The 25,898-nt window shown below is 37.6% G+C and overlaps 1 protein-coding gene across 1 annotated transcript in view; it reads right to left on the bottom strand.

The window, feature by feature from the left end:
* Window positions 1–25,652, bottom strand: part of NR3C2 (nuclear receptor subfamily 3 group C member 2) — a 324,642-nt gene extending 298,990 nt beyond the window's left edge. The window contains exons 1-2 of the mRNA XM_004420901.2: window positions 25,421–25,652; window positions 18,406–20,170 (exon numbers count right to left, since the gene is read on the bottom strand). Coding sequence (XP_004420958.1) covers window positions 18,406–20,168 — 1,763 coding nt within the window. The 5' untranslated portion in view covers window positions 20,169–20,170; window positions 25,421–25,652. The remainder of the gene's footprint in view (window positions 1–18,405; window positions 20,171–25,420) is intronic.
* Window positions 25,653–25,898: the final 246 nt, after the last annotated feature.

Genomic DNA, 25,898 nt, shown 5'->3' with positions numbered 1-25,898 from the left:
TAACTAAACAAAATGCCCAGCAGCCCAGAATTCTTTACTTCTCTGTGAAAATGGTAGTGCCACCTGGAGGCAAAGATGATCCTGTTCTTATATGTGAGAGATTTCTTATGCTCTCAAATGAAATCAGTACTGGTGCTCTTTTAATAATTTTTGCTGTAGAAATAATACACTCTTATTGTAGAAAATTTGGTAAACACAAGAAAGAAAAATTAAAGCAGTAATTTTATTATTCAGAGATAACTACTTCTAATTTTGAGGCATTTCCTTCCACTGAGAATGAAATATACACATTTATTTCCACTGAGAATGGAATATATACATACATAAATATGCACACAAACTCTGTATATACAGTTGCATATATAATGTTAAGTGAAAAAAATTAGATTTTAATGATTTTCCCTGCTATTAAATTTTCTACACAGAAATGACTGCATATATTACATCATAATAATAGAAATAAATGTACTATGATTTGGCTAATCCCCAATTCATTGGGAAAAAAGCTATTTAAATTTTTATAAGTTATGCTAAAATGAACACCATTATACACGAATCTTTGTCCACATATATAATAATTTCCTGATGATATAGTCCTAGGACCTGGACTTTTTGAGGTACATAAAGGCAATGATAATTAACAATAATAACAATAAAGCAAACATACTTATGTAGGGCTTACTATGGGCCAAGTACTTTTCTAAGCACTTTACACATACTAATTCAATAAGCCCTTGTAACAGTTCTATTTGATAATTTCTATCACTATCTCCATTATATAGATGGGAAAACTGGAGCACCGAGAGGTTAAGTAACTTGCCCAAGGTCACACAGCTAGTAAATGGTAAAGCTTAGATTCGTAAAAGGCCATCTGGCTGGAGAGTTCATGCTCTTGAATTACATCACACTACTTCTCATGGTACACGCTGCCAAATTACTTGTCTCTCTTCATATTCCCCGCTGACGTCCTTCCACAGTGGTATCCATCTACCCACTATTTGTTCTCCTCTCTGAAAATCTGATAGATGAAAATGTTATCTAATTGTTGCTTTCATTTCTATCTCTCTATTTACTAGCATGACTAAACAGTTTAGAAGATCATACACTCCATCTGTATTTGCTTTTCTATGAGCTGTCTGTTCATGTTCTTTGTCTTTTTTTTCCCACCCCTACTGGAAGTTTTCATGGTCTTATAGATTTGTATTAGCTCTTAACACAGAGGTATTAACCTAATCACCATTTCCTATCTTAATTTTTTGGCATATAGGCATTTTGCTTTTCTATATAATCAAAATGTTCAGCTTATGTGTGTGTGCTTTCTTCCACTGCTCTATTCTTATAAAGTACTTCTCTATCCAGGAGTCAGATATGTGTTATCAACTAAATGATTTTCTTGATTGAGGTTCTCTTTAAGCCATCTGGAAATTATCTGGTGTATGGTGTTGGCATTAAATCACAAGCATAGTGGAATTCGAAAGACTTGATACTATACATGGTTTTACATAATATGTTTTTATCCTCATGTAGTTTTTAGACTAGACAGCAACATATGCTAACTTATTACAACAGAATTACTCAATCTGAGAAAAAGTCATAATCTAAGACATTTCTATTCTGGTTACAGCCAAATAAAAAGCATCTCAAACATGAAAATTATTCTTACCTTTAAAAAATCCACAGAGTAAAAGCTGTCATGGGCCTTCCCTGAACAATAATTCTAGCCCATTGTTGAACAATAATAGAGTCAGCAGATTTTTCATAGCTGATCTAAGTCCCTAACAGGGTTTCTTCTTGTTTTATTCTGTGGTCAAAAGAAGATAACTATATGTTTGGTATCATCAGCTTAACAGTTCTTATATTTGAACAGCATTATTATAGTTAGTGATTTTAACTGTGCAGAAGGAAGAGGGATTTCTGACATTTTCACTGACTTCTCAGGCTTTCCTTCAAGCCAGAAGTCCCTATAATCAGAGCCCTATGCAATAGGGCATGAGCTGTGTGCCAAGTAATTTGTTAATGTTAATAATAATAATGATATTGATGTTTGTGAATTATTTACTTTTAAAACAGAAACACAGAACAGGTTCATGACTCTTCCTGTAATAAAGCCACTAATTTGTTTGCTTTCTTATGTTTTCACACGTGGGAGAAGAGGTAGAAGTGAAACCCATCACAATATATCACCATGCAGCCTATCTTCTCTATGTTACAGCCCATAATAAGCAATTCTTAGTGAGTAATATTTTTATGTCGAGTATTGATTTTTATGAATACCACAAAAACAAAAAGCTCATGGTGCTATTTGCTTTACTGTCCCCACACACATACCCACACAACGCTTTTAAATCAAATCTGCCATGGAGTATGTTATATATGCGAATATTAATCTTCACTTGTATTGCTCTAAAAAAGAGTTGAGAATCACTAGTCTAAACTATCTTCATAATAATCTCTATTTTTGGAATTCAGAAAAGAATAGAGTTCTCAATTAAGGATCTCATGAGGGCACAAAGAACTGGAAGGATTTCCTCTCTGAAATAATGTTAGTTTTGTGGTTGAATTTATTAAAACTACATTGCTAATTCTTTTCATGATGGAACCTCTTAGGTTATACTTTCATATGAGCAATTATTTACCCATGTAGCTCTTATTTGTTCCTACTCCTCTATTTCAATTCTAATTGAAACTAATAATAAAAATCAACAATAATGATAACTAAGTTTTTATTGCATGTTCACTATATGCCAGCACTGTACATGGATTGGCTCACATAAATTTCCCAATAGCCAAAGCAGGTAAGGACTAGTGTCACTATTTTAAAGATGTGGAAATTCATTGTTAGAGAGGTTAGGTAACTTGCTCAGGTTCATACGACAAACAAGTGGAAGTATGGCCCCAAAGTTGGCCTTCCTATCCACCACCATTCTATATATTCATTTCTTACGTTTTCTCCCATTTACCAAGATTACTCTGACTTCTGATAATATCCTTCCTAAACGATGCTATCTCTACGTGCCAACATTTACAAGCTTATTGATCCCTATCTTTTTCAACTGATATCTCTGACCTGTGTATATGGGCCACTCAGCATTTTCTATTTCATGGGATTCTTTTGCCCAGATAGCCATCTTGCTTAAATATTTACCTGTTAATATTTACATGTTACAAGATGATGTGAACGAATGTATAACCTAGCACTATCATTGAACAAACAATTCAAATTGCATTTTCAACTGCAAATGTCCTATTCGTAGTCGATCACTATGGTCCTCTTTCTGTAGTTACGTAATTATATTTTAACAATGACCAACTATGGTCCTCTTTCTGTAGTTACGTAATTATATTTTAACAATGACCAAGAGGAGTGGTTCTTTTTTTTTTTTTTTTGCGAGGAAGATTAGCCCTGTGCTAACATCTGCCAATCCTCCTCTTGTTTTGCTGAGGAAGACTGACCTTGGGCTAACATCCGTGCCCATCTTCCTCCACTTTATATGGGATGCCGCCACAGCATGGCTTGACAAGCAGTGTGTCGGTGCGCGCCCGGGTTCCGAACCGGCGAAGCCCGGGCTGCCGCAGTGGAGCGTGCACACCCAAGTGCTTGCGCCACCGGGCTGGCCCCAAGGAGTGGTTCTTAACCTGGGGTCTGTGGGTTCATGAAATAATCAGTGGAGGAGGTGGTCCAAGAATCTTCTGAAGCCATGTGCAAAATTACATGTGTAAGTACGCATGTATACTGTACTGGTGAGCAAGTGTAAGTTCATTTTGTTAGTAATCCTCCCACACTAAGAAAAGATCATTTGCACCAAGAAGAGCAGAGGCTCTCAATGAACAGACCAAAGAAAATACTATATTAGACACTCTTTAGAAGCTCCTAGGTGGGCAATGATAACCAGCTCTGGATGGTTAGGGCCATATTTATTAATGGGGTCAATTTAATGAGACTTTCAGAGTTATATTAAAGCCAATTTTCCCTATGTTTCAGAGAATGGGACTGAATTTGCAGTGTACTGTTCTTGGAACACATTTACCATTAAATTTTCTCATCATTAAAGCATCTATAAATGTACTCCACAAAAGAGACTACCAGATCTTCTCTCCCTTCTTAAAAAAAAAATGTTGCATTGGCCCTTTCCAATCATCAATTTTCTGTCCTCCACAAGTTCTCAATACTACTAGATAGTTCACTTCAATAACAGTAAAGTCTTACTTATGATAATGCTTAGAGAATCAAGCAATGTGGTTAATGTTTCTATTTAAATAAGGTATAACTAATAATTGACTATACAGTTTTAAAAACTATTGATATAGTACAGTTTTTGTTCACCCAGAACACTTTGGAGAACCATCTTCCTACGTTCTTAGTCCACGAGGTTGGATGAGAGGCCAAGCACCCACCCACCACGTGCATACATGTACACACGTGTCATCTCTGCCTGAGGCTGGACATGAGACCCAAGCCAGGCCAATGAGATTCTATCAAGAAAGAGGCTGTCCCTTTCACAGGGATCAATAACTAATGAAAACGCAAGCCCATAGTAATGCTGGCCACAGTTCCCCAAAACAGAGTTGAATGAAAAGAGAACAGCTTCAATAGATGGAGAGACAAAGAAATTTACGACAACACCATCTGAAACCTGGGATCTGGCCAAGCCTGAGGTTTACCCCTTGAACTTCTCCCATTTTGTGAGCCAAGAGATTGTTTTGTTTAACTTAGTATGAGATGGTTTCCTGTGCTGTTTACAAACCAAGAGTTCTGACTAATCACATTAAATTCACTTATGACCAGCATGGAATTTTATTAATGAAATTAATATTTAATTTCTAAGTATGCCCTCTCCGTGTTCTCAAAACATTATTTGGTACCTCCAGACAAACATTTACCACAATCTACTTTGAAGTGGGATCTTAGATGTATCTAGATTGAGTGTTCCTAAAGCATGTGGAATTTCTCATTCTTGTTTTGACCACATACCCAGGACTATGCTTTGACAGAATCAAGTGCTTAATAAATGCTTTTTGAATGACAATCAGTACTGAACATAGCACACATGATATTGTACTTAGCAGACAGTGCAGAAGAGTCAAAGCTAAGTACGACACAGTCCCTACCTAGTCTCTGCTTAGAGGGGCTCACACTGGACTTTCAGTACACCTTGGTATCTTTCATTAAAAATGTGCCAAATTTCATCAACACAAGGCACCCCCATTTGTTAGGTTTAAGTACTATTTTTATTGTGATAAAATATACATAACATAAAATTTACCATCTCAACCATTTTTAAGTGTACAGTTCAGTGGCATCAAGTACACTCACACTGTTGTGCAAGCATCACCCTCACCCATCTCCAGAACTTTTTCAGATTAAGTGCTTTTAATGTACAATGTCATTTGTTACAGATTCCAGGGAGTTTAATAAATACGATTGGTATTTCATTTAGTTATTTACGGGTAGCAGTACAGTCCTCTTTTAAAAATCTCCATGTTTTCTGCCTTATAACAGTCTCTTTCCTCTCTTGGACTAAGGACCAGGGAAGGGCACCCCCTTTTAAAGTCAAGCAACCAAAACATCAAAAGCATCACAACACAGTGTCCAAGAATAGTATGACGAACATACTTTTATCATTCTTCATTGATTAAAAGCCTCGAATAACTCAGACTTAGCATGCTCAACATCAGTGACACGTCTGGAAGAGACTGACTATGAACAGACTCTGACACAGTCATGGAAATTTAGTCATTTTGCCCATTAAATAAAACATTGATTTTTTTTAAGTTTTTTTATGTCTACTTTCCTTAAAACCCTCATAATACTAGATTTGATTATTTCTGCTAGAGTAGAATTGTCAAGAATTAAATAAAAAAAACATATTTCATCGGTGTTATGAAATCAGAGACTAGGCCATGTTTACAGTTAGAGTTCTATTCTTTACTTCTTCCATTCTTAGCTATTGGCAACAAATTCATCCTTCAGAAAATACACAGTTCGTGCAATTATATCTCTTATAAAAATCTATGGCTTTTTAAATGAATATTAGCTCAAAAACAAGGGGTACCTACTGATGGACAGCTAAGAACCACCTATGGAGCTAAATGTTTCAGAAGTCATATAAATGTAAGAGCTATCAGCTTTAGATTTTTATGATGAAAAGTTGTTGTGTTTATAACTCCTCCTTCCTCTATTCTAGCATCTGTCAATTTCTTCAATTCTCTAAAAAAACAGTCCTTAGAAGAGGAAAAACATGCTGTTTTTACCTGAATCATAGAAACCAAGTCCAAAATACAGGATATATGTCAACAAAATTATCATATTTCTACCACATACAGAAAACTCAAAATGCTTCCAGAAGTCTCAAAGGAATACCTCACATGTACACTTACCTCAATTGGGTCTGAAAATGACAGAGAAATGGAGAACAAAATACTTTGTATTGTATGACCATAAATTCTTCAGTCATACCTTCAAGTTTCCAAGAACAAAAGCCTCTCTCAACATAATTTCCATTTCAAAAATATAGTGAGAATCCAAAGTGGAGTAAATTAAAGAATATCCGCTCCCATGACATCTTTAAACTCCCAAACTTTGCACTCGGAATCTCTTCTCAAACTTATCAGAAAAATATTTTTTAAGTAAATACAAACTCTACCACGTGATGGAGGAAAATAAGCACATATCCACTTTTGGAAAGAGCACTGTGAATTCAAACAGCAGTTACTTGAGGACACAACAAACGGACTTCCAAACGAGCTGAGATTCTGTTCCTCTATGTCCTTGTATGCATATCAGCATCCCATATGCCACTATTTCTAATGCATTTACATAATCCTTCACCAGTTTGCTTTCCAACTTGTCAAACCAGGAGCTGGCTCTTCCTGTTTCCATTTCCTGGGTTTTTTTTTTTTTTCCCAGAGTCTAATAAAAAGCATTCTATTTTGGTATCAAAACTATCAGGTTTTACCTTCATCCAAATAACACAACTATTTTGCTCCTTTTCTCTTAAGAGTCATAATTGTGCTTAAGTGTTTTCCTTATTACTACAAAACTCGACATTTTTCTTCCCTATACTCCTTGCCAATTTACTTTTTGTGGTGCTGTTAACACACATGGCCTAGTGGTATAGTGGAAAAGGAACTGGCTTTGGGTCAGATAATCCGGCATGCAATTATTTCTTCCTTTAAACTGTCTCTAATATCTATCCGTTGCCCACCTTTTCGACCACTGAGCCCCTTATCCTCTCAGCCTGAATCACCCATATGGCAGCCTCTCCCCCGCTTTGTTTGTTTCAGTCCCTGTTTCCTATCTCCCTTACCAGACTGACCTTTCTGCCCTTTTATGTCATTCCTAGGTTAAAAAAATGTTTAACAGTGCTATATTAAAAGTGCCAAGCACTTCTTTTTAGCATTCACAGATTTCTATAATCGAGTTTTCTTCAACTACCATTAAACCCCTCCAAGCAGACTTTCTTTGTCCTCTGTCCACACACCTGACCTGTGCAATTACTTATTCCTATAATACCTCTCTACTCCTCACCAAATACCACCAATCTTCAAATGTCAACTAAAACCTCACCTCCTATATGAAGCTTTCCTTCACTATTCTAGCCCACAAAGAACTCTTCCCTCAAAAAAGGGCTGTATGAACTCATGTGAGTCATCTCTCCCAGCTAGATGGGAATACAGGGGAGACACATGGCTTGTTTCATATTCATTTGGTTTATTTTCCCACATTAAGAACACAGTAGGTACTAAATAATTTGAAAATTGCCTGTTATTTTCCCCTTGGCCAATACAGAATTTCAAATAGCTATTTTTCTCTTAGCTCTAGTTCTTCTATCAAAAAACTTACATTAAAATACATTGATAAAAGAACTCAAAAAGAAGAAAACAACTCAATCAAAAATGGGCAAAAAGAGTTAACAGGCATGAAAAGGAGGCCATATGGATGGCAAGTAAGCACATGAAAAGATGTTCAGTACCATTTAAGTATTAGAGAAATGCCAATTTAAACCACAGTGAGTTATCACTACCTATTACAATGTCTAAAATTAAAAACTGACTTTCACAAGTGTTGGCAAGTATTTAATGGAACTAGAACTCTCATAAACTGCTGACGGGAATGTAAAACAGTACAACCACTTTGGAAAATAGTTTGGTAGTTTCTTAAAAATTAAACCTACACCTACCATATGATCTAGCCACTCCACCTGCAGGTATTTACTGAAGAAAAAAGAAAGCATATGTCCACACAGAGATTTGTATGTAAATATTTACAGCAGCTTTATTTGTAACGGCTAAAACTGGAAACAACCCAAATGTCCATCAATAGGCGAATGGACGAACAAACTGTGGTACAGCCATAAACAGAATACTACTCAACGCTGAAAAGAAACTTACTACTGATACATGCAACAATATGGATGAATCTCAAACGCATTATGCTAAATGAAAGAAGCCAGAATCAAAAGGCTATATAAAGCATGATTGAATTTATATGAAAATCTAGGAAAAACACAAGTATAGAAATGGGGAACATATAAACAGTCACTAGGGTTTGGGATTGAGGAGAGGAGTTGACTATGAAAGGGCAACACGAGGGAATCTGGGTGGGTGATAGAACTATTCTGTATCTTGAATGGGTGGTGGCAACATTACTATGCACTTGGCAAAACTCACAGAACTGTACATCAAAAAGAGAGAATTTTACTGTTGGTAAATCAAAAATAAATAAATGACCTCATAATCAAGACTAAGAATATATCACCATTTTAGCTTGGAATACACCATTACCAACTACTCTATATTGCTGAGATTTGGAACAGCATCTATTGATTAATTACTTTGCGAAATTCCTTAAAAATATGCTGATAGAGGTCATAATTTTTTGCTAAACTCAGTAGAACTCTCACTGTTATTAAACAATAACTTTATTAGTCGTACACAATCACCAACACTCACCTAGTCACCCCAGATACATACTTGCCCCCCAAGTCCCTCTGCTAATCGATTCATCTATTCATTCAATTAAGATTTACTGAATATCAACAATGTACCTGGTACTGTTTTAGGGATGGCAAATATCCTGGTAAACAGGACGGATATAAAGTCCCTGCTCTCAGGCAGTTCACATTCTAATTAGGAGAAGTGAAGTAAATGAAGGTAATTTCTCTTAAGTATGTGCGACAAAGACAGCAAAAGAGGGGATGTGTGAGAAGGTGGGAGGTGTCACTACTTTAAATACGATGGTCAGGGAAGGCCTCTTTGCAAGGGTGACATTTGAGCTAATGTTGAGTGACAAGAAGGGGCAGGAAACCAAAATCTGGAAGCAGAGCACTCTTGGCAGAGGGAACACTAAGTTAAGAGGCCCCCAGAAAGAAGGAGGCTTGGTTCGTCTGAGCTACAGAAAGGTCAGTGCGGGGAATGAACAAGGAGGAAACGGACACTAATGAAGGTAGTCAGGGACCTGATAATTTAGTGCTTATAGACCCTAAATTATTTTACTTTATGCTGCTTGGAATGAGAAGCAGCCAGAGGGCTTTATATCAGCCACATAATCTGATTTATGTTTTTAAAAGAGCCATCTGCCTAGTTTTTCAGGACATTCAGCTTTCTTCTTCTCTACCTCAAGTATTTGTTTCTGCGTTTACCTTGGCTATGTGTCCTTAGGCAGATCACGTCTACCGTCTAAGCCTCAGTTTCCATATCTGAAAAACGGTGACACCAGCTGCCAGCAACTGCTCACACCTATCTGTTCAGTCCAGCAGTTAAATATCTGACTCTAAGGCTACTTGCAGCCTCACTTCTATTCTTACCTTTCCAGGATATCACCCCCATCAATTATATTCCCTCTCTCCTACATTTTCAATCTTAGTCTCAGCACAGATCCATTGCCCTCTTCCTATCTTACCTGTCCAACAAAACCCTTACTCTGATCCTGCTGTTTCTTTCTTCTATGATCTCTTCCCTCAACCTCTTTCTCTTTACCACCAAACAGATGCCTCTCAAGAGTAAACACTGAACCCACATCCCCTACGTTTCTCCTCCTCATTGCTAGCTTACTCCTTAGCCAATCACAGTCTGATGCCCACTCTACAGAATTCCTTCTTGAAAAATCACCAGCACCAACTATTGGTCTAATTCCTGGTCTTCCCAGCCCTATCATCAGGTTCTAAACCACCACCGCCTACTGCAAGGAAAGGATAATGTAACATACAAAAGACAAGATTCTAGTCTCAGCTCTGTTACTAACTGCTTTGTATGATACTGGAAAACACACGTAATCTCTCTGGGCCTCAGTTTCAGTATGTGTGCCTGCAGAGGGTGGGATTTATAGATATCCTTAGAGCCCTTCTAATTTGGAAATTCTAAGACTACATGATTCCTCCTTTTGGCATCCATGACTCGACACTATCTTGATTCTCTAAACAACTCTGTCCCCTTTATTAGAAGTGTTGCTCATTTCCTAAATGGAATTCTGTTCCTCCAAATTCCTAGCAAAATGCACTTTAAACTATACTTGAGTCATATATACATTCTCTTCCTGGACAATACCACCCACATTGAGCCCCTCACTTACCACTTCTATGAAGAGGCCTCCCATACCTCCAGACCAACATTTCCACCTATACCTCTTCCAATCAGAGGTAGTCTGGAACCTAAAACTCATGTAACCAAGATAAACCATCTTGGAGAAGCCTAGTCTTCTTGACCTCTCCATTTCTCTTAACTGCTCTCCATTATCCATGACAGTCAAGCTCATAACATGTGAGTTTTCAGCAATTTGCCACATACTTTACACTCCACTTCTACTCAAATATCAACTCTTCTCCTTCCTCTTAACAATTTAGTCCTAAAGCCATTAGGAAAGACATAGCAAAGTAGAGATCTACAGTCGGGGGGGGGTCAGATGTGGACAGCTGTGGTGGCCCATAGTGGGGCATCAAGCTCAAGAGTGGCTCTGATGCCCAATGCAGAGAGTTACAGTCCAGGCAGAGGTGGGGACATCCATGTATTCAATGGGTCTAGCGCAGGGTATCAGAACCCAAGCAGGGTGAGGACAGCCCAGCAGGGGGAGTCAGCGCCTGAGTGGAGTAAGGAGGGCATCCACTGGGGGAGTGTGGCCTTGTGACCCAGAATGTGGAGTTAGACCCCAATCTCAGAGAGGGGAGTGTCTGCAGCGATGGGGACACTCCTTGGAGAAAATGGCTGACTCCAGGACTGGCACAGGAAAAGCACAAGATGGGCCTGAAGCAAGGAAGTGCTCAGAAAATGACAGGAACATTGCAAAAGAAGACAGAAACCAGCTTGAATGAGCTCCCACTGGCTAAATCAGGAAAAATCTGAACATCAAAAAGAAGGACAGTAACAGGCTGTAACTCGCATTAAATAAGAAACAACGATGCCACGCAGATATAGATAATTAAGTGAATAAACAAAGATTGATGAAGAGTGGGATGTTTATACAGCTTCAAAGTACCTCTTCCCAAAATATCTCCTAATTGCAAAGGGAAAAGAGTAACTTTACCCTGGAGAAGCCTGGCAGACAGCACCTGAATCAAGTGATCCAAGTGGACGGAAATGGCACAAAGGGAATTCGCTTGCCACCTAGTAGGAAGCAATGAGAAGAATGCAGCATCTTTTCTGTGATATTCCTGCCAAAGGAACATCACCTGAATCGAATCACCAGGACACATACCATAAACCCAAATCGAGGGACTCACTACAAAACAGCTGCCTTTTAATCTTCAAAAGTATCATAAAGTCATGAAGTCTAGAAAAGACTAAAGAACTGTCCCATTCTGAAGGAGACTAACACGACATGACAACTAAGCACAATACACAATTCTGAACTGGATTCCTTTGATATAAAAGACATTATTAGGATAACTGGCAAAACCAGAATGATGTCTAAGGAGTAGATGTCAGTAACGTTAATTTCTTGATTTTGATGGTTGTATGTGGTTATGCGAGAGAATGTCCTTGTTTATAGTTCTTCATAATGGACTCCCAATTTTTCTGGACTTCTTTTTTCCATTACCCCCGACATCCTTGCTCCAGAGAACCAAGTTCCCATCCTCCTGCACTGTAGCAATAACTTCTTAACAAGGCTCTTTACGCTCCAATCTACCCTACAACCACCGCCTAATTAAGGTTTTTCCAACGTGCACACTTCAGCTCATGCCACTTCTCTGCTCCAACATTTCAATAGCTCCTCATTACCTACTAAACTAAGTACAAATTTCTTAGTGTGACTTTCAAGTTCCACTCCCTTCTTGTTCCAACTAATAACCTCTTCCAGGCTTTCTTTCCCCAATTCCCTATACCACAGCCCACCACACAGCTCGACCACACTCCATGTTTTCTGCCCATCTCCAGGATCTTGCTCACATAACTCCCTCCACCAGGAAGTGCCTACTCCCACCCCCTGCAAATTTTTCAAGACTAAGGAGAAATACCAACTCTGACCACCCTGTCACTCTCTTCACTTTCCAAGACTTGCCCAGATAATCCTTTCTTGTCAGAATACCCAAAGTTGATTTTGCCCATGACAAATCTTACTTCATTCAATTTTAGGTTGCAATTTTTGTATATTTGTCTCAACAACTCCTAATATATAAGGTGAAGATACAGACCAATGAAGCAATCATCATTAATAAAATTAAGTCATAGCCACAGTTATGAATTCAGATCGCCAGTTATTATCTCACACTCTCTCCCTGGGGTATTAACTTTTTAAGTATTCAAATTCCTTTTGGTTTGTCCTCTTTCCTTCCTTAAATGAGAGTTGTCTATTTCTTGCATAAAATACAAAAAATTTCTACCTCTTTACTACATAGAAATTTTGGCCTTGGCCATACCACTAAGAATCATAAATCTAGAGGTTTCCAGAGCATCAATTAAGTAACACATGCTTATATGTAATTACATTTAACTTCCTCATTACCTTACTATATAAAGAACAAAATAAAACTCTTAAAAATGGAAACAAAGTCTGTACTTGACAAGTTTAAAACTAGAAATTCTAAAATTTAAGATGAAGACACTATCCATTTAACACACTTATATTTCTTGGATTTTCACTAATAAATTTTGGAATGCAGTACACAAAAATCTACAATTTAATGGCTATATTTAAATGTAATCAAGAAGCCAATATTTTTTTCTCGATTTGAATTTAGTAAATGAAAGAAAATGATTTAGCAGCAGAGCTGAAATGTTATCAGTAGAGGAGTAGTATGAAACTAAAGCAACAGTTGAAAGCCTGGAAAAAAAGTATTATTCTGGAGAAAAAAACTTAATGGCATCAAAGCATTAGGGAAAGTGAAGAGTCACCCCTAAACTACTGGTGGTCAATATAACATCCGATATTATTCTAAACATTACAAGGATAGAAAAGGTTGACACATCCAGAATTTCAATATTGCAAAACGCATCAAATCTATAAATGATAAATCTCCAGGGCCTAGTTTCAGCATGTCCCTGGTACATATGAAAACTGCCTTGTGTTGAACAATTTGAGTTTATTTAACTGAAACCAGGGCTTTTATGTCCACTTTATTTTTTAAGTATGAAGTAAACAGTTCTAACTATACTAATACTTTCAATGATAAAAGGTGGACATACTGACATATAAGCCTAGGATACTTGTCACGTTAAAAGCAAAATTTATAAAAGTACATTGTACATAGTGATTTGTATATTAAAAAGCACTAAGATTTTTTTCAATAATATTACCACTCTTACCAGATACACCAGAAATGAATGAAAGTGAATGAATCATCAAGAGAAGCAAGTCTCCTTTTGAAATCATTTCTAAAAATACAATTTAAAATACTAATCTGGAGAAATTCTAGGTACACTAGCAATTTCAAAATCGAAATATTATCAGACAAATAATAAGAAAAAGAAAGTTCTATGTTTTCATTTCCAAATGACCTAAGTAATTCTATAATGGATCTATTATAGTAAGCACCAATAATCAATGTCTCCAACCAAAACCCATCATTGTTTCAAACTCTGCACTACACAGAGATATTTACATCTCAACAGTTTATTCAGAAAGTTTACTAAGAGACAGAGCAAACTTTGTAATAAACTCCTTGAATTCTGAAGCTTTTGGTTTATTATTGAAGGTGAGTTTCAAAAAACTCTGGGGACAATTGATAAATGTAGGTTATTTACTAAATTGCTTCTTTCTATCATGGAAAAAAATGCAGCATATATTAAGATAAATACCTGATTATTTGGCTTGAAACCTACCAGAATATGCCCTTTGAAATAATAAACTTTACATTCGAAAGTCTAAGTCAATGCTAGCACTTGTTATGATGCTATCAACGTGATTATGACCATCGCCATAAACATCCAATGTCATGTCAACAGGAAAACCATTTCCAAAAGGAATGGTATAAATTGAAAGAACAAGAAATTCATAGCAACTATCAAATTTTATAAAATGAAAGATCTAATTTAAAAAAACTCTGCTTTTCAAAGTAAAAAAGTGAGTCACCCCTGCTTACTTTTACTTTTAAATGATACATGTAATGACATTTTTCTGTCCAGACTACCCTGGAAACTATAGAGCTAGACTTGTGATTAAAATATACTTGAAACCAGATTAGGAAATATGTTAAGGGATACTTCTATTTTGATTCTTAACATACACGACTCAAAGGAAACTACACAGCCCCTCAATAGTTTTACTGACAGACCTTAGAGGACATCTCGTTCAACTTGTTTTCTTTAAAACACAGAAACTGAGGCTGAGAGAAGTTGTGACTCACTCAAGGTCACAGTTTGGTTTCTGTCCAAGCTGACAGGTGAAATCCAATCTAAATGACCCACGTAGGTCCAGTGTCCATCCTAAAAGCTTTACCTTTAACTTTTGTCATAATTTACTTTACAATTTGGCACTGACACAATCCATTCATTGGAAATTATTAACAGACAGATGACTTTTGTCACCACGCTCACAGACTGAAATGAAGACAACACATACTTCACAGCCATTACTCACTTTTATCAGCTTGAAAAATTAATCTAGATGAGAAGCATTTTTCTTATTTGAAGAGAGCACTCCTTCCTCAGTAGAATATTCAGTAAGGCTAACATAATATCCTCTTTCTTCATTAACCTCCAAAGGGTGTATAGAATAAAACAGACCAGCAATTCTGAACTTCTGGCTCTCAGGACACCTTTCTACTCTTAAAATGTATTGAAGATACCAAGAACTTTTTTTTATATGAGTTATAGATGATATTTACCTTACTATAAATCAAAACTAATATTTTAAATCATTTAAAAATAAGTCATTACATGTTACCATAAACATACATTTATGAAAAAATAACTATATTTCCCAGAACAAAAAACTTCAGTGAGAAGAGTGGCACTGTTTTACATTTTTTGCAAGTCTATCATTTTGCTTAATAGAAGACAGCTGGATTTTCCTATCTACTTCTGCATTCACTGTGTGGTGATGTTTGGGTCAAGTATATGAAGAAAATCTGGCCTCACACAAATATGTTGTTGGAAAAAGGAGGAGCATTTTAATGGTTTTTTCAGATAGCTATAGATATAATTCTTTGATACTACACTGAAAATTGACAGTAAGTAGTTTCTTAAAGGTTAGTTGCAAGGTGGAATCTGAAACCATTATCAGTGAACTTTTCATACACCACTACATTATAATCCATTTGTCTATCTTCCATTTTGAACGGATCTTCTATCAATGTATAATTTTTGACTTCATGAACCTCCTTGAAAAGGTCTCAGAAACCCAAACCATACTTTGAAATCTACTAGAAAACAGTTTAGAGTTCAACCTAAATATGAAGGATATCATGAAACCTAGAAGCAGTTACATACTGCCTTGATCCTTTATAATTTTTAATACATTAATTTATTCAACATTCCTTGGAATGGGTATCATCATTATAAATTATGAAGCAGGCAAAAAGGTTGAATTTCGGTTCAAAAGACACAAAATAAGAGGCCAATGATGAAGCTTGGATGAGGTTAAATATTATAACATGTAGCCTGAAATCTAGAAAAAGATCTAAATATCCTCTGATCCTTGACCCTTTATTCTGAGAATGATCAAAACAGATTTGGATAATATTCACCAGGAAAAGCTATAAAAATTAATAATCTATAAGAGATTTCAAAGAACATTAAAGTTTTGATATTGAAGTTTTTAGAAAACATATTAACTAGCACAATACCGGTATGTATGTAAACAAAATGAATCCCCTTTGATTATATTAAGAATTTTGGAATACTCAAGAAGAGTCACCAGACAACACCTCCAGGGCCCACAAATGCAAGCTGGCTCAAGGTCACTGATTCCTATTAATACATAAGGTTAAATGGGTCACTAGATCATCAGGAGGGGCTTCATGAGTTGAGTGTGAAAACTACAATTAAAATAGTAGACACAGGATACAGAACAAACATAAGAGAGAATTCATGATTTTAGCTGGTGTATCTCTAGTATTCCTACCAGAAATATCATTACCTAAAGCAACAGCCTTGAAAACTAAAAGAGCATAAATAGAAATACAGTAGGAAATACATAGTGCTTAACCATTAAAAAAAAAAAATCAGAGTAGAATTTAATCATAAGAATTATCAACAAATATTTTAACTATTTATATAATATTTCTTTAAAAGATTTTGTGGAATTGCATATAATGAAGAACAGAGAAAACTAAAAGAAATGGAAACTAAAGATTATGAAAACAATGTAATAATGCTAATAGCAAGAGCTAAAATGTATATACTACATAAGGCATACTATATACCAGATAATATTCAAAGTGCTTCTCATAAATTAACTCACTTAATTGTCTTAACTACCTTTGAAATGGGTACTAGTTAATCTCCTTTACAGATGAGAAAACTAAAGCCCAGAGAGGAGAAGGAATGTGCACAGGAACACAAAGCAATTAAGTGGCAGAGCTGGGATTTCAACCACGGCAGCCATGCTCTTAACTACCAGGCTGTACTCCTTCCTACTAACTCACTAAAACATTACTTACAAAAATATCTGTATCACGTGCAAAATTTCCTCCTCTAAAAGTAAAACAAAGCACTAGCAGGAGAACACCAGCCGAGTTTGGTTCTGATGAAAGTCATGCTATCTCAGGACTTGTGTTAAAGAATTTAGAATATAAGAGATAGAGGCAGCATCAGAATATAACTGAATAGTCCGTGCTATTGAGAACTGTAAGAACATATAAGTATCCTTTATGGAATGTATGCTCCCACAAAAGTAAGAGGAGCACGGTTTGAGTCCATGACAAGGAAAAGAATGTACAAATTAAAGTTTTTGTTTTTGGTTCAGAAAAAAACAGTAGAAGGAGAAAGATACAGGAATACATATAGGAACCTTATATCCTGTTAATGGGGTGGACACATTTCCCACAAAATAAGTTTTTAAGGAAAATATCCACATATTCTGAGATTCCAAAGGAATGAACTATATCTAGGAAATCTATTCTTTACATGTTCAATAAAGGGATCATTTATTACAACCATGTAATAAAAACAGTACTGAAGCAAAGTCCAATGCAAGTATTCATGGTATAACTTAGAACCACCCTTTATAGTCATATCTAAAGCTCGTCTTTGTTTTTTCTAAATATACACGGTATGCTATCTGCAAGAAGGAAAGCCAAGAGATATTTTATAAGGTATGTCTTCCTGCAGATCTTAAAAGCTATAAATAAACCAATTCAAAACTGCAGTGACATATTTCACTTCTAATATGAGTAAGAAAGCAAGACTGTCCACTTAGTAATTTTAGATGTGCTGAGTCTTTAAAAGCCCTCAACAGTTAAGGAAATGATTTATTTGTATTGAAAAACCACAACTTACATACAACTAACCTACCTAGAAAAGGATGAAGAGAGTGGGGAGTTTGTGGGTAACAGATTTGGGGTTCAATTTCATTTTTCACAACCAATGAAGTGATTAATAGAGATAGCTAAGAAAAAAGACTAAGACCACAAAGAAACTAATTTAAAGCAATTTTAGTGAATTAGTATATAGCTAAAGAAAAAAAAATCTAGCAGTAGGTGGCTAAAGTAAATATAGTAACAGGGAGTGGAAAACAATCTTTTTCTAAATACCTACAAACAGGCAATGTACAGAGGGGAACACCTATATATGCTTCTTCAAAATCAACACAAATATTTTCCAAAAGACTTTAAGAATTTTTTGTTTCTCTATTTCAAAAAAGAAGTAACATTATACCAACAAGCAAAGAGGGAAGCACTAAATTACCATCCTGAAAACAAAAATAAAACAGTAAACTGAAAAGTGTTTAAATTTATCAACTGTAAAGATAACGCTAACCTTCAACATTTTATAAAGCCACAATTTTCAAAAAAGGAGAAAAGGGCAACTCACCTTGATACATTTTCTGGAATGTATTCTAGGACCGGATATCCATCACTTCTTCTAGATGACAGGTCACCGTGTGATTTCCACGACTCCACTAACGTACTGACAGGAGGAAAGGAACTCAGGTGTTGGAAAGATTGATCTCTAGCTGATCGTGATAAAGATATTGTACCTTGAGCACCAATCCTGTAGTGAAAGGACTGTCCACCTGAATTCACACCAACAATGGCAGATGACGGGATGCTGGCCTCCGGGTAATAGCTCCCATCATCTGGTTCTTGTTTAATCCCTATTGGGAACCCACTGCCTTCACAGTTACCATCAAAGCCGGGCACAGGTGGTCCTAAAATTCCTGATAGAGAATAATAGTCTTTATCATCCATGAAGGAAAAGTATGAGCCATCCATAAATGGAAATGGGTTTATTGTTGGATTCCCTTTAAAAGAGGTGCCGGAACATGAATGCTTGGTTGATTCTTGTTTTATTGGTACTGAGAATGGGGAATCAGAATTTATTTTGCTATTTCCTCCTAGACATGAGCTGCTAAAAGCTCCATCTGGCTCTGGTTTTATGTACTGGACAATGTTAAGCTGGCCAGTCCCACCACTGGAGATGGCATTCTCTACTTCCTCAGTCTTAGGAAAGGGGACCTCCTGAGCACCTTTCTCCTGTGTGTCTGGACTAGGGACCACATCCCGGCCTGCACTGGATCCAGCAGGGGTGCCACAAGCAGTGTAGCTGAAGGCATTGTTTATAGGGCTACAGATAGATCCCACAGTACTAGCAGTTGGACTGGAAAGCGTGGATCTATTATTTGTGTTGGAAGGGCTGGAAACAGAGCACCTTGAGTTGTTGATATTTGCAGGGCTAGACACAGAGGATCGCAGAGTGACGTTATTCGGACTGGAGACTGGAGATTTTACACTGCAGTGACTTGGAGGGCTGGAAATTGGGGATTTCATGCTACTTAATGGACTTGAGAGAGGAGAGCCCACGTTGCTGGCATGTGCTGGGCTGTGCGACCTGGAGCCTCGATTTTCAACATTAGGGGAGCACGTCAAAGGAGTCCCCTGGGTGACAGGGCTGTGCACTGCAAAACTGCCAAAGCTGGCCGAGGTGGAGGACACAGAGCTGATTCCAGCAGGGCTGCAAACCGAAGACGTCATGTTCATGTTCAGAGGGCTGCAAACAGACGGGCTCCTCTCATGACACATGATAGGGCTTTTAACAATGGTGCGCATGACCCCACCATTCACAGAGCTCCCAGAGTCAGGCATAAATGATCTCAAGGGCCTGCTCACACCACCGAGAGTGGAAGGACGATGGCCATTTTCCCTGTAAAATTTCACCAGCTGTTCAACATTTTGATAAATCTTTGCTGGACTCATGCTTCCTTGTTGGTTCTGCTGATCATAGGCGTAGTCAGCATCTCTCACGGAATCCATGTATAACCCCATGGACTCAGCTACAGTTGCTGAAAGTTCCTTAGATTCCAGCTCGGTTTTAATATCAGATGTTAGAATCCCAGACCGATTATTGTCTTGCTGAAGGCAAGGGAGTAGTTCATGTTTTTCTTTGCTGCTTCCTTGAGTACTGTTGTTTGGAATAGCACCGGAAACACAGCTTACGTTGACAATCTCCATGTAGTTATTCTCATCAGTCCTCTCTGTAGGTCCCAGGGAAGACTGCTCCACAGCCTGAGAAACTTGACCCCACCGTCTTTCCATATCTAGACCTTCAGGGAGACTGTGGTAGCCTTTGGTCTCCATAGCTAACAAATAAATTTATATTAAAGAATTGAATTAGAGTCATTTATAGCAAAATTACTCCAAGAGACATTCTAACACTGCATTTACTAAGCTATAAATACTTATTCTACTTATTATAAGCAATACTTCTAGTTATATTAAAATTGTTATCTTTTTAGGTGCTGATATAACAGAGTATAGACTGTAACTTGTCCAGAAGCCAGAATATAAGCAGCAAGCATATGAAACTATTTTGCATCTAAATAAAAGTAACATATTTGCTATAATACAGCCTTAAGAATTTGCAAAGAATATTTACAAATGTTAACTTATTTATTATTTGAAGCAATCCTGGGGACTGATGAGTCAGGCAAGTAGGAAACTGAGGATTTAGTAAGGTAAGTGACTTGCCCAAGGTCCAAGTCAAGTTTAAAACTAAATCTAACTCCAAAGCCTTTGGAGTCTTTTGAGCATATGGAAGCTGCTTTTCATATCTAATACACGGATTAAAAACAATAAGGAAATGCAATTAATGTTACCATTTCCCAATATAAACTTATCAAGTGAATGTTTACAGGAAAAATAACTTAAGAATTATTTTTAAAACAATAAAATTTTCTTAGAATGCATTAGTGATGAAGATAATTTAACGTCAGTTATGAAAAGTAAAGATTCATATATCCTGATGAATTAAGATGGTCCATAGCTCACAGAGGCTGTATGACAACTTGGGGATGTTAGGACTGTCCTCTCTGTATTTCAGTACTGGCAAAGACTGGAACACGCACCCTGACCCAGTGGTACTTCTGCTAAAAGGATTCCCAACAGACAGACAGTTTCATTCTCAACAGTAAATGGAGGAAGTTTGAGATGGGTCCTGACAATTTATGTGTTCATTCATTCAACAAATATTTACCAAGTGCGTGCTATATCCTGGGCCTACAACCAGTCACTGAATCTGTGGTGATAAACAAAACAGGCACAGTCTCCATCTTCAGGGAGCCCACAGGATTGTTTTAGAGATACAATTACATCCACTGGCTCTCTATATAAATTTATTTCATAAACAGATTATAATAGGCTATATTTATATAATTATTATGCATTATACAACTCAAGGCAATATTTGAATGCAATACAAAGCAACTCAATACAAGCCTTTCACATATATTAACTTATTTACCTTTAAAAACAACCCTGTAAGATTAGTAGAAGTATTATCCAAATGATACAAGTGGGAAAACTGAGGCACAGGTCGCACAGCTAAGTGACGGAGCTGGAATTTGAGCCCAGGTCTCTCTCTACACCAAGGTATCTCAACCTTGGCACTACTGACATTTTGAATCTAATAATCATTTGTTGTAGAGGTCTGTCCCATGCATTGTAAGATGTTTAGCAATATCCCTGACCCCTACCCACTAGACGCCAGTAGCACGCCCCCTCCCCAATTGTAACAACCAAAAACGTCTCCAGACAATGCCAAGGGCCCCTAGGGGGCAAAGTCACCCGCACTGAGAACCACCACTCTAAAGAAACATATCTTAAAGTAAATTAACTCATTCTTAATAAAATTTTATTTGTACATTTTAATATATAAAACTTAAAATCTTTATGTATGCATTTTCCAAATCCTTGCAGGTGTGTAAACAATCTATGACCCAAATAAAGGTCCTGATCTAAAAGATGCAGTTTCTGCAATTCTGTACATAAATTTTTTTTAGGCCTCTCATTCTTTTCCCTCTTTGCCACTCACTACCTCCATTCCCGCCCCTTATCTCCTCATTAAAAAGAGAGACTAGGAAGTTTTTTTGCTACAGAACTTACAATAACACAGAAAAATAATAGAATGACTCTACCAAATAAACTGGCATTAGATACCCCAAGGCTCTATAATGCAATTTAATGTCCAGACTGTCTGAGTATCATAATTACTTCTTACTTTTCTGTATTCTACACTAGACTTTAAGTTCTCAGAAAGCAGAAACTTGATCAACTTCACCACCGCATCTCAAGCAGACAACACAGTGCAAATGAAAAATTTGAAACTATATAATATAATCCATACCCAATGATTTGTGAAAATCAAAATCTATCAATTATGTAGCTTACTTTACTTAAAGAACATTATTCTATAAATTCCTAATCTCAAATCAATCAGAAAACAGAGGAAACTAAGTCAAATTACAAAATTTGGGCAAGTTATCTGGTAATTCTTTTGGTAAGCCAAAAAAATTTACTGTGGATGAAAGCCCAGCAAAAGTTGAAAAAATATATACATATATAGTGAAATAGGACCTAAACAGCTAATATTTGCCTTTTCTACTTTACTGAAAAACCATTTAGTCACAGCCATATGTTGAAAAGTACCAATAAATATTATGTGCTGCTTCTACTTCTGCCTAAGAATAGTCTGTCCTCCCCATACAAAACTTGAACGGATATATATCTAAGGTATAGATGTTTCAGGCCCAAATTCATTCACCACCACAAGAAACACATCAAAACTGAACACCCTCTGTGTATCAGCCCCCCTCCTCCAACCCTGTCTCCAAACCCACATTCCCTTCTTGGTGAACTGCACCACCCTCTTCCCAAAGGCCTGGAAGTCACCCATGCTTCTGCACCCTTACCAAAGGTCTTCAGAGGTTCCCTCTCCCCACTCCCACACCTACAGTCTCCTTTTCTCTCCCCTGGTCCTAGGCAATAGGCCTATCCGCCCTGAGCCTGAAGGGGGATCCCATTCAGATGCCTCTCTGAAAATCCATCCTCCTAATTATCACTTACTGCATTTTTGAAGTTTCACAGTGGAAATTTGCAAGCTAAAACTTTTACAGTGCAGAAACCTGTTTTCCTTTTTAATCCTTTTAATCCACTGCACGCTTTTTTCGTAGAACATCTACCAATATTCTGAGGGACACTTTTCATCACTCTGCCCTAAGGCAGGAGTCATATTTCAGATTTGTGAGGCTATATGAAGATCTGAAGAGAAACTATACGGAGATGGCAGGCAAGAACAATCTTAAAGCACTCTACAAGGAAGAACCTTATCAGCCAAATCATGCAGCTGATCACAACTTTCCAAGTCCTCTTTGGCTGGCCTTGAACTCTCTTAACAATAACATAAAAGAGCCTGCACCTCACCACAGTATTGACAGGGCTATCATTAAAGAATGTGCAAAAGGATTTACTGAAATCTAAATTAGCTTTGTCTAAGGTATTCTCATCTACCAATCTAATGCACTTCTCAATAAAGAAAATAGAGTAAAGGTTGGCAACAAACACAAAAGAACGGAGGACATCTAGTATCTGCATGGCTTCCACTGTAAACATTTGTAAAGATCAGATTTTTTTTAATAGGATTATTGAAATATTTTATGCTGAATTCTCCCTATTATTTAATTGGTCTTCTCTGTAAACAAACGGATCAGGTTAGGAATTTATTTCTTATGTTGTCCAGGAAACGCAGGTTGTCTTTTTGAAATTGGCATAATAACCATGGCTTGAGCAGAATTTCAGACAACCTGAACTTACTAGCAAATACTGAAAATATTAGCTGATGAATATGATCCTAATAGAACTTAATATCCAGAAGGTTAAGAGAAAGTTTTTGTTACTAAAGTATAAGATAAAGCAGATACAAATCTAGCTTACATAAAACCAGATTTGTCTTCCTTACAATGGGAACTATAACAGAGACTCTCATGGGACAAAGACAAAAACCATTATGACCCTTTAATTTTCATGCAAATGGCCTCCCCCTCCCAAAAACATAAAGGAAATTTCACATAAGTACGAAAAAGCACTGATAGAAATTCTACCTTAAGCCATATGTATACTCTTGAACATTCTTTGTGCAAAGTAAAAACCTGACTTTAAAATTTTATGTTTTACAGTCTGTGTTAAATTGCCCTTTTCCATAAGGAAGTAGTTTTTTCAGGAATATTAACAAAGATTCTGGTGACTTTATATTTTATCTGACAACACTTCCACTTTTAACACCTTCAAAACATAGTCCCATTTTAAACACACGATTTTCTATAGTTATTTCACAATAATATGGCATCTTAGAGACAGATCTTAAGAACTGCACAGTTTTCACTGGTTGCATAGCTGTAAAAGTTCGCTGTATGTAACTACTTTTTTGTCATCCCTATTACAAAACTATTATTATATTCCCCTCTTTTATAGATGAGGTAAATGACAGAAACCTGCCCAAGGTCACCTAAGACAGCAGGAAAACCAGTTAGAACTGAGCACACCTGATTTCTATTCACTCACCTAATTCACTGAGCCACCTGATCTTTCTAAAATCCCCAAACAAAACTATTTCTCCCTTAAAGGAAAAAGCTCCCATTTAGATTTTGTTTTTTAAACTTCTTTCCTCAAGCATTTCCATGATAGCGTGCCATGAAGTCAAACGTAAAATTAAAACTTCACAGCAGAACTTTACAGATAGAGAACGCTGTTATCATTACTGTGTTAATATCACCAATAACAGCACCTAGAGAAATGGCAATACAAATGTTAAAGAGTAATTTAGTGCATTTGAAATTCAGGTTTCAAAAACGTGTCTGCTATCAAAATTCTCCTAACTTCTATGTTATAATAAATAGTTAAAACTGTATAACAAATAGTTAAAACCATTATAATTTAAAACTGGTCTTTTAAAATTCAGTAGAAAAAACCATGCACCTAAATTCAGTTGCAGGGTACCGATGCCACCAAAAGAAGCTTCAACCCTTCTCTCCTACCTTTAGAATTCCAATTGATGCCACAGAAAGCATAGCCTGTCTCAAGTTTCGTGAATATTAGGGAAGGGGAAATGCACGAATTTCCAGAGCCCCTTCCATACAGGATCTATCTCCTTCAACTGCCCTTATTCCACTAACACCTCCAGCTGAGATTTGGGTGCTTCCGCAATTGCTAGAGGAAACAAATATTATTCAAACGTCCTTTAAAAATTGTACAAGGAAAACGATCCGAAATTCATCATTGGGGAAAAGGAAGGGTGGTAGACCTCCCACTGCCAAAGGCGGCTGAAAGCTGCTCGTTAGAGGGCATTTATCCAAAGTGGCCAAACTTTCCCAAAATAGTCCTCTGGCGGCCAAAGGGGGGAAAAAGTGGAAAAACCAAAACAAAACAACAAGCACACAGCACTGTACTGACTGTGCCTCCGGATTACGCAGCCACTTCTCCCTGCAAAGTGCACGCTCCCGCGCCGCAGCCGCACGCCGAGCCCGGCAAGCGGCGCCCCGCCGCGCACCCCTACACACCTGCCTCGACCGGGGTCCGTCTCTCGGAGTCTACCTGTTGCAGCGCCCGCCAACGCCACGACACCCCAGCTGCGGAGCCCCCCTAAATCCAACCACATCCAGGCCAGCGAGTGCCGCTCTCCCTGCAGCAGGAGAGCCCGAGGCAGCAACGCTCTTGCACCCAGGTGACTGCACGGGCTTCCTCCGAGCAGCCTGAAGTTGGCTTGCGTCTCCCCGGTCCAATGACACCCCGGGCGCGGAGGGGCGGAAAGGAGGGGGAGCGAGAGGGGGCAGGGGCAGGGCCAGGGCGGGCGAAGTAGGGAGGAGAGAGGGCGGGCGAAAACCCGGAGGGGGAGTGGGCCAGCTCGAGGGCCGGCCCTTTTAAAAGCAGGTCACATGTCCAGATAAAGTTCAGGTTGCTATCCCGCCCCCCTGAGCCCTTCCCATTGGCCCGGAGAGAAGCAAGGCTCCACGCTGCACGGGTCAGGCGGGCTTCTCA

Source organism: Ceratotherium simum, chromosome 12 (genome assembly GCF_057802395.1).
Source record: "Ceratotherium simum simum isolate JZ-2026a chromosome 12, ASM5780239v1, whole genome shotgun sequence".
Taxonomy (NCBI): domain Eukaryota; kingdom Metazoa; phylum Chordata; class Mammalia; order Perissodactyla; family Rhinocerotidae; genus Ceratotherium; species Ceratotherium simum.
The sequence above is the reverse complement of the archived record's forward strand: the minus strand, read 5'-3'. Positions and strand labels throughout refer to the sequence as shown.